The 10,312-nt window shown below is 46.7% G+C and overlaps 2 protein-coding genes across 2 annotated transcripts; both read left to right on the top strand.

The window, feature by feature from the left end:
* The first annotated feature begins 1,037 nt into the window (after positions 1-1,037).
* Positions 1,038-3,982, top strand: LOC119345708 (histone deacetylase 8-like). Its single transcript, XM_037615646.1, has 3 exons — positions 1,038-1,407; positions 1,702-2,282; positions 3,281-3,982. The coding sequence occupies exons 1-3, from the start codon at positions 1,110-1,112 to the stop codon at positions 3,581-3,583; spliced, it is 1,182 nt and encodes a 393-aa protein (XP_037471543.1). The 5' UTR covers positions 1,038-1,109; the 3' UTR covers positions 3,584-3,982.
* Positions 3,983-5,437: 1,455 nt separating this feature from the next.
* LOC119345694 lies at positions 5,438-7,403 on the top strand. The gene is made up of 3 exons (XM_037615643.1): positions 5,438-5,620; positions 5,744-5,817; positions 6,443-7,403. The coding sequence occupies exons 1-3, from the start codon at positions 5,601-5,603 to the stop codon at positions 7,177-7,179; spliced, it is 831 nt and encodes a 276-aa protein (XP_037471540.1). The 5' UTR covers positions 5,438-5,600; the 3' UTR covers positions 7,180-7,403.
* The last annotated feature ends 2,909 nt before the right edge of the window (positions 7,404-10,312 follow it).

Here is a 10,312-nt window from a genome sequence, read left to right as displayed (position 1 = left end):
GCGTTGTCGAAACTCCTCGGATATCCAAAGAATATCGCTTCTCGATTAAGGCACGGTTGCAGTAGAGGAAGACATTGGAAAAATAATGTGAAGACTTCATATCCAGAGGTGTCATCAGACAGGAATCATCGTAGAAGCATCAAGTTTTTTGAACCCATCTACGCAGGCGAAGATCAAAATTGAAGCCATTCCGAGGAGTCAATCAATGACCTCGGGTTGAAGACCAATTCATGAGGTACTGACGGTGTTCTAGACTAGGGGGTGCTATCCACGTCGGCCTGCCATTCATGGGCCGGGTCGAGGACCCCCTGATAACCAAAGAATGTGCATGTTTACCATGACCCCCGGCGTACTCAAGATGGAATCATTCGAAGACTTGTCACACACTTCAAGACATGATCAAACCATAAGCAAGTTTATCCCTAGATTTAACCGACCTACATGTAACCTTAGGTACCCCAGTCCCTATTAAGCCGAGGGGTTTTAGTCCGTAGGGTCAAGTTAAGTTAGATTCATACACATACGATCTCGAGGTAGGTCATCCTGTACTTTGTAACTGAAGCAGTACGTAAGGTTTTACCTCTTCGACGGGCCTAAACCTGGATAAACATCGTGTCTTTAGTTCGTCTTATTACCATCTAACCAAGATCACCAGCCCAGGACCCCCTACCCGTGATTCGTCAGATTTAAGACACCTGCTTGGCACGTATCTAATCGGACCGTGCTAGCACGCAGCCCACCCGGGGTCGTGCCTGGACCACGAGGCTGGGCATGAGTGTCGGCACGACACGAACTGTTTACCTTTTTTCAGAATTTTTTTATATATTGGCCCCCAAAGCAGTCCAAATAGGCCCAAAACAGCCCAAATCAGACGGGCTGGTGGCTAAACGTGCCGGTGGGCCGACCCGGAGCGCGGCACGATTGCCGGGCCGGGACGGCCCATGTAATTGGGGGTAGGCCGTAGGCCGTGCCGTGCAGGCCAGGTCTCTTTCTCGCTGCTGCCTAAAAAAAAAGGACCTCTCTCTGTGGGAGTCAAACTCGAGCCTCGGTCAACTGACGCTGAAGCATCACGAACTACCGCCGATAACTCCGGCGGTCGCCGTTCCCCGATGGACTCCTCTTCGTCCTCCGTCCCCGCGGCTGCGGCTGCGGAGGGGGCGCCTCCGGCGGGGGAGAATCTGGCTGTGTTCTGGCACGAGGGCATGCTGGCCCACGACGCCGGCCGCGGCGTGTTCGACTCGGGCCGCGACCCGGGCTTCCTCGACGTGCTCGACCACCACCCGGAGAACGCCGACCGCGTCCGCAACATGGTCTCCATCCTCCGCCGCGGGCCCATCGCGCCCTTCCTCTCTTGGCACTCCGGCACCCCCGCCCACGCCAGCGAGCTCATCTCCTTCCACTCCCCAGGTCTGCCCCCAAATCTGCTCGCAAAGTCAACTAACCTAGAGTGCTAAACCTCCCATCGACCTCCAATCATTCTTTACTATACCTTATTTTAATCCTTGTAGTGTGCTACATCTATATGTCGTTTGAGTTGACAAAACGAACTGTTTTGTAACTTGTAATTACTCGTTTGGATTCAGAAACCATGTTCATGTTCATTCGGGAAATAACTCAGTTCCTGTACAATTATGTGAGGGCACTTTCTTGAACCTTAATCTTGTGTTCCTAACGGACCCTTAATCTTGTTGTGATATTCAGAATACATTGAGGAGCTCGTGCAGGCAAATGCCAGTGGACCCAAGAAGTTATGTGAGGGCACTTTCTTGAACCCTGGTTCATGGGGTGCTGCGCTTCTGGCTGCCGGAACAACCTTATCAGCTATGAGGCACATACTAGATGGGCATGGGAAGATAGCCTACGCATTGGTCCGCCCCCCTGGCCATCACGCGCAACCGGACCATGCTGACGGTTACTGCTTTCTGAACAATGCCGGACTTGCGGTGCACCTGGCTTTGGATTCTGGCCGCGCAAAGGTTGCCGTTGTTGACATAGACGTGCACTATGGAAATGGTACTGCAGAGGGCTTCTATCGCACGGACAATGTATTGACAATCTCTCTTCACATGAAGCATGGTACTTGGGGTCCTTCGCATCTGCAGAGTGGCTCGTCTGATGAGATTGGGGAAGGCAAGGGGCTTGGGTACAATCTCAATATACCTTTGCCTAATGGCAGTGGGGATAAAGGCTACGAGTATGCAATGAATGAATTAGTTGTCCCGGCGATTGACAAGTTTAAACCTCAGCTTTTGGTTTTTGTCATTGGCCAAGATTCTAGCATGGTGAGCTGAGTATGCTTATTTGTTCTCCTTAGTTCACTACATGCTCTACTTGTCAATACTGCTAAATCATGTCCAGTTTCATATTCTTTTTTTCTCGAGAAGATGCAGTCGCATTTTAGCAATTGTAATATATTGTGAAGTTAAAAAATATAGGTATCAATGTATCCCATACCAACAACAACAACAACAACAACAACAAAGCCTTTAGTCCCAAACAAGTTGGGGTAGGCTAGAGGTGAAACCCATAAGATCTCGCAACCAACTCATGGCTCTGGCACATGGATAGCAAGCTTCCACGCACCCCTGTCCATAGCTAGCTCTTTGGTGATACTCCAATCCTTCAGGTCTCTCTTAATGGACTCCTCCCATGTCAAATTCAGTCTACCCCGCCCTCTCTTGACATTCTCCGCACGCTTTAGCCGTCCGCTATGCACTGTATCCCATACCATGTTGTGAAAATAACTAGATTTCCTATAGGAACTAAGTGACTTTTTGTTTAGATAAGAAATAGGCACCCAAATTCGAGTGGAGAATTCGAACATCGGTAGCAGCCACGCCTCCCACCAACTGAGCAAGGCTCAGTTCCGCTACCTACCATCTTGTATAACAGTGTGGGACTGTGGGAATATATAAACTTCATACCAAGGAAGATAATAAATATACTTGCGCTAAATGTATGTTTACTATCTAGATTTCTTATCATTCATGTTGGATAATCTATACTGTGGAACGGAAGTTATATACTAAACGCAAAATATTACTCCCTCCTATCCAAAATAAGTGTCGTGGTTTTAGTTCAAATTTGAACTAAAACCACGACACTTATTTTGGATCGGAGGGAGTAGTATTTAGCATGTCATGTGTGGAATGTATATAAATTAAATCAAAGGGTAGCAATTGTACCTTGAAGATTGAGGTGATGTTGCATGCAGGATAATATTCTGTCTTAAACTAGATGACTCCGTTAGACGAACTAATTGTGAATTTTCTCCATGCAGTTTGACCCAAATGGAAGACAGTGCTTGACCATGGATGGCTATAGGAAAGTTGGACAAATAATGAGGAGCCTGGCTAATCAGCATAGCGATGGGCAAATATTGATTGTCCAGGAAGGGGGTTACCACATCAGTTACTCAGCATACTGTCTGCATGCGACACTAGAAGGTGTTCTGAATCTTGAAGCCCCGTTGCTGGATGACCCAATCGCATATTATCCAGAGGATGAGAAATACACCATGAAAGTTGTCGACGTCATGAAGAAATGCTGGAAAGAATCCATTCCCTTCTTGAAGGACATTTAGAAACGCGTACGTCTCTTCAACACAGCGGCAGCGATTCTCAATTCTGAATCGTGTCATGCTCTACATTTATAGCCTTCTGCTGACCGCAAAGGGTCTGTTTATTGGAGCAACTTGAAAATGGATGCACCTTCCCTCAACCCCTGATTCCCGTATAGGTTTGCTGCGTGATTTGATTTGTAATGGTATTTGTTGCTTATGGTTCAGATGAATATTCAGACTTTTTCTTTTTCTTTTAAGAGGGAGAGGATGAAATCAGACCTTTTGCTTGAGCAGTTTGATCGCAGGTCGCAGTAGAAGAAGTCCGCAGACATCTTTACGCCAACTAGTGGCAAAGTCTTGATCGTCTAGTAAGGGATGTTAGCTGTTACCCGTTGAATTGAGAATCTATTTTTCGTTGCATGCCGTCCATTGAATTGAAGAGAGCATATATCTGTTGCAAAAGCAGGGTGGTGCTACCTAGAAATGCTGCAAAGAATCGATCCCTTCATGGACGGAAGGAAGCGACGACGTCTCACCGCATCCAGCCGCCCCTACATCGCATCGTATTATACCTTCATATTCGTTTTGTACGTCATCTCTACCGTTTCTACAGCTATCATACGCTCCACAATTGTTTCTTGCGCCGGATTGACTCAACATCAATCATGCATGTCTCGATGAACAGTAAATTGCGAAAAATAGTAACAAAATTCAAATTATAATATATTTTTTGGCATTGAAATGGTCAGGAGTGCAAGGAGCATGCAAATTTTCTTGGTGTTTGGACATTCGAAGAGCTCTAGAAAAAAGAAAGAAAAAACAGGTTCAAATAGTGTTCTATTTCAAAGTTTCTTCCACGGCCAGATTTCGTCATTACGCCATGAATTTTTGCACGCGCATTCAAGCATCTTGGATGACTCAGATTTTCTTTTACTATTTTATTCAATTTTACTGTTCTCAATCACGCTCCACAATTGTTTCTTGCGCGGTCCCTTTTGTATTTTGTCAGTGGTAGATAGACTAGACATCCCTCTAGCCGACCCATTTTGCGGTCAACCGTTCGTTTGTTTGTACAGTATAAACTTGTGTGGCTGTCAGTGCGCCGGCATCTTTTGCTGGAATGATTACTGTTAACATTTGCCTATTTGATTTGCTGCTTCTTATTTGACCTGGTGGTTTTGGACTAGCCGACGTCGACCTTTGGTTGTGCTCCGGCAACGCGTGCAGGTGCAGCTCGCTCGCTCACTCGGCTTGGGTAGCCGCCCCGCCAGGACGATGCCACGCGTACCGAGGGGCTCTGCGTGGATAGGCTGAAGACCAATCCTTTATCACTCCACTCCGCTTCAGCTAGCGAGAGCAGACGCGCTTCAGACGCTGCTCCTGCCGACAGCGCTCGTGCGGCCGACCACTGAAAACAGCTCGGCTTATCATCGTTTTACCCTTGACGCGGCCTCGGTAACCTTCGGCGTTAAGGCTGAGGTTGAGGCAGAGTAGCTGTTAACTGTTGTGGTTTGGACTCTGTTCGAAAATATGACGGCAATGTCTTTGTAGCATAGCAATATTGTTAACTGAAGTTTAAAGTGCTTTTCATGACAAATCTAGATCAAAGTTATCTCGTACGTACCACAGTTTTGAAAACCAGTTAGTCTTGCAAAAATGCATACTAGTGACCAAATTAAATTAATATGTTGTGAAAAGAGATCAAATTTAACTCGGACTACTCAACAACTCAAAGATGATATTGAAAACAAAGTCTCACAAATAGTCCTGAAAGGATGCGACAACTAATTACTGCGAAAGCCAGGGGTGGCAAACGAAATATTCCACCGTAGGATAAAGGCGCCGGTTACGCGTGTGCGTCAAACGAGATCAGCGTCTCGTGAATCCTACGGCCCATTCCCCACGATCCCCTCCCACTTTTTCGTGCTTTACTCCAAAGCGCAAGGCGCCTTCTCGCTTCCGCCCCTCTCCTTCTTCCTCGCCCTCCTCTCCGCCCGCCGCCTGCTCGCCGTCCGATCCGCCGCCTCCGTCCGTCTCCATGGGTCTCCTGTCCAACAGGTATAGCTCCGAATCGCCCCATTCTTTCGATTTCATACCCTGCGCTGCTACAATGACTTTTAATTTGCTCTGCATCGGTGAATTGATTGGTTCCTTTTTTTTTGTGCGGTTTGGTTTGGTTAGGATCGGGAAGGAGAGCCTGAACGCGGGGGATCACATCTACTCGTGGAGGGCCGCGTGGGTCTACGCGCATCACGGTGCGGAATCTGTTCCTTCCAATATCATTATTTCCAGTTCTGATTAAATCGTGTTAACTCGCTTCCGTGTAGGTTTTGGTTTCGGTTTGTTAATTGATAGGTTTATAAGTTTTGGACCAATGAATTTAGAAGAGCAGGAATTTGTCTGTAATGCCATGTGTCTCTAGTTCTAAGTGGAAATCCAACCCGGTTTATTTCCGGAAAACATTGGATCTTTGTGGTTTGGCAATTTTAGGCAATTGGGGGGGATTCGATTAACTAAACTGGGAGGCATGCAGATGTGTCCACAGCTCGGTTTTGGTAACCGTTTAGTGCTTTGATTTGCTGCATAACAGATGGTTGTCACCACCAGCCACTCTGGTTTGGACGCGTGAATGCAAACCTCTTCTGTGTATAGCATATGTTTACTCAGCCCATACTATATAGGGGGTATCAACTTGTGTATGTGAGAAAATACTTACCAGGAAATCAAGTTATGAAATTGCAAAAGATAGATGATTGGTCTAGCTGTAGCGGAAACCTCTGTTGCCACCATGTCGGAAATTATCTGTGCATTTTGTCAGAACAGTAATAGGTGCTTCACTCTTGTAGCTTTGTGCGTGTATAACCGTATGTTTCTATGCAGGAATATATGTGGGGAATGATAAGGTGATTCATTTTACCAGAGGAAGGGACCAAGAGGTCGGAACAGGAACGGTCATTGATTTTCTTCTTGTGAGTTCTGGCCCTACTAGGAGCACCACGCCATGCTTGGTATGCAGCAGCGAAGAAGCCACTACCACCGCGGAGACAAATGGTGTGACATCCTCTTGCCTCAGCTGTTTCCTGGCAGGGGGTGCCCTCTACCGTTTCGAGTATGACGTCAACCCGGCGCTTTTCCTTGCCAAAGTGCGAGGAGGGACCTGCACGCTTGCCGCCACTGATCCCGACGAGGTGGTTGTCCGACGCGCCAAATACTTGTTGACCAATGGTTTCAGGTGCTACAGCCTGTTCAAGAACAACTGCGAGGACTTTGCGATATACTGCAAGACTGGTCTGCTTGTGGCTGAGCAGGGCAACGTCGGGCTCGGGCAGAGTGGGCAGGCTGTGTCCATCATCGGCGGCCCTCTTGCTGCTGTGGTTTCGACCCCTTTCCGCCTAGTAACCACGAACATCTATGGAGTGGTGGTGATGGCAGTCGGGGTGTACTGTGTCAGCAGGTACGCAGGTGACATTGGCAACCGCCGAGACGTATTGAAAGTGGAAGTGGAGGACCTGACTGCCGGGCTCGCAAGCGGCCGGATTCGTCCGGCGAACATCAGTCAGCTGGCAACTCCGGGGCAAGTCCAGGTTCCGGCAGTGACCACACTCGTTGCTGCTTAGAATGCGGCACTGATGTTGTAATATGGAGATGTATACATCACCATCACTACTGCTATATGTACCACCGAAATCCTTGTTCAAACCTGCTAAAACTGTGCCAAGAGTGAAATCCCCATTCAGCAAGAGCTGTGTGTCGAGTGTTGTATCCGCTACGGTCGTGTATGGTTTGTCTTCAGTATTGCAAAGAAGGTTGAACATTGGTGTGTGGTTTGCTTGAATTTGTATCAAGTTTTTTGCTCCTGTCCTTTTCTGGCATCTGTTTTCACATCTTGGGGAAGCGTTTGCACATTGCGGACAATATCACCTGAGCCCCCAACTGATGGCTTTCATTCTAAACACGAGGTACAAATGAACTGAAACAACAGGTTTAAGAAACACATTTTCTTGTGGTCCTGTAGGACTGCCAAAACGTCTTACATTGCTTTACAGAGGGGTTAGTTTATTTCTAATCAAGAAATTGAGAGCAAGTCTACCTAACATTTTGAAGAAAAAGTTTAAATATTATATAAATCCTTTGAGATTTCCATGTTCCAACTGGCCTGAAGTGGCTGCATATAAATGTATATATAAGTGGTATATGGAGTAACTGAATTTCGGGCAGCTCTTTTTTGTTTCCTATGGACAGTTGTACCTGAACTCTCTGTTGTTCGTTAGTGTTAGCAGGGTTTTGCCATGTGGTGTGTGTTTTGAATACTCGCAGCGGATTTCCTACTAATGCGTCAACTCACAATTCTCTTTCCTTTTGCTAACTGAATTTGGCCTCTTTCTCTGTCTGTCTGTCTCTCTCTCCCTTATTGATTTTGGGAGTAGACATAGTATTTGATATTTTTTAGCAGGATTTGATATATATATATATATATATATATATATATATATATATATAGAGGGAGAGAGAGAGAGAGAGAGAGAGAGAGAGAGAAATCTTGTTCCACTTTATTAAACTTCAGAGATGTTCATGAGTACAAGATCTTAGTCGTGGGGGATTCCCAACCACAAATGTCGGCCCAATCCTAGGTTACAGGAATACTTTCCTAAATTGTGTGCTTCTACATTAGTCTATGCTCATGAATAAAGTTACATGAAATAAAGGCTTTCGAACGGTTGATGATCTCCCTGATCACCGCTCCATGCCGTCCACCGGTGCCATGATGAATGTCGTTGATCACTGTCAGACAATCCTAAGCAACAAGTAGGCGCTGAACTCCAAGATCCTCAGCCAGGGCGAGAGCCTCCCGTACTGCATACGCCTCCAGTGTTGCCGGGTCGGCCATTTGTGTGACCAGCGCCGACGACCCTAGATATAGGCCATTGTGATCTCTGCACACCGCTACCGAAGCACCAAAGGCATCATGACTTGCCACAGCTCCATCCACATTGAGTTTTACAGTGTCTTCCGGTGGAGCTCTACATTGTTCTGTTCTGATGGTTGATTGTCCCGTAACTGTCCTTGGTCCTTTCTCATGTTCCTGAGCCTCGTTCAACTCCCGTACATATGAGGCTATGAATTCATGTTTTTGTCTCAGTCCCTGAAAAACAGATTCATAGACAGCTTTCCTTCTCGCATACCAAATCGACCATAGCGTGATTACGAGCCTAGTGAACTGATGTTGGCTAAGAGTCTCATGGAGATCGAGTACCCAGTTCTTCGCATTAGATCCTTCATTTTCAGAAATTTTCTCTACCAGGTCATCATCCGACAAGGCCCATACGCACCTCGCCATGGTGCAGCTCAACAGTGCATGTCTCCACGAGTCTTCGGCGCCACAAAGAGGGCACACATCAGTATCTGTCATATTCCTGTGCTGCATTACATCAAAGGTCGGCAGTGAGTGGCGCGCTAATCTCCATAGGAATACTCTCACCTTGGCCGGCACTTTGATCTTCCACAAATATGACCATGCACTTTCTGCCCTTGCACCGTCAGAACATTCTCCGCTGCCATCGAGCCAACCTTCTCTCTGAACTTTTGTCTTGATGATGAACCTGTAGGCCGAGCGAACCGAGAACACGCCCTTGCTGTCCGGTTGCCAAGCCCAAAAGTCGCCAATGTTCTGCGTACAAACTGGGATTCGCAAAATTTCCTCAGCATCATTTGGTAAAAATATGGTTTGAACTAGATGTTCGTTCCATGAAGCTGTGGTTGGCTCAAGAAGCTCCGACACCGTTACTGGTGGGTTCTGCACCAGGGATAAAATTGGTTTCATAAAATTACCTTTGGGTATCCAGTTATCAGCCCAAATCCGAGTCTCCTGTCCATTCCCAATTCTTCTAATCAGGCCCTGCTTCAAGATATCCCTGCCCTCAAGAATCGCTCGCCACATTTGGGATGGTTTTGCACCAAGTTCTGCCTCAAGAACCGTTGTATCAGGGAAATACGCTGATTTCAAAATCCTAGCACTCAAAGTGTTTGGCTCCTGGATTAGTCTCCATGATTGCCTGGCCAGTAGTGCGAGGTTAAAGATCTCCATGTCTCTGAACCCCATTCCACCCAAAAACTTGGGCCTTGTCATAATATCCCGAGAAACCCAAGCTGGTTTCCTCTTGCCTTCTCTACATCCCCACCAAAATTTTCTGATGATGGAATTAATGTGTTCGCATAGACCACGGGGTAATTTAAAACAGGCCATCGAATAAACTGGGATAGCTTGAGCGACAGCCTTAATTAAGACATCCTTTCCCCCCGAATACAATAGCTTCCCCATCCATCCTGTCACCTTTTCCCATACTCTATCACTGAGGTATTTGAAAGTGCCTATCTTAGCTTGTCCCACATCAGTAGGCATGCCCAAGTACCTCTCACTACGAGATTCATTTGGCACATGCAAGTGACCTTTTACTGCTGCCCGTACAATTTTAGGACATCCTTTGCTGAAAAATATAGATGATTTGTCCGTGTTTACTCTCTGTCCTGATGCCATACCATATGTTTCCAGTAGGTTTGATACCTTCTCAGCTCCATCGACACTTGCCTTGAAAAACAGCAGGCTATCATCCGCGAATAAGAGGTGGTTGACCGGCGGAGCCGACTGCGCCACCTTGATTCCACTCAAATGGGATGATTGATCATGTGATTTTAAGAGGCACGAAAGGCCCTCTGCTGCAATCAAAAAAAGGTATGGAGAGATAGGATCTC

Source organism: Triticum dicoccoides, chromosome 1B (genome assembly GCF_002162155.2).
Source record: "Triticum dicoccoides isolate Atlit2015 ecotype Zavitan chromosome 1B, WEW_v2.0, whole genome shotgun sequence".
Classification (NCBI taxonomy): Eukaryota; Viridiplantae; Streptophyta; class Magnoliopsida; order Poales; family Poaceae; genus Triticum; species Triticum dicoccoides.
This window is presented reverse-complemented; position numbering and strand designations above follow the sequence as displayed.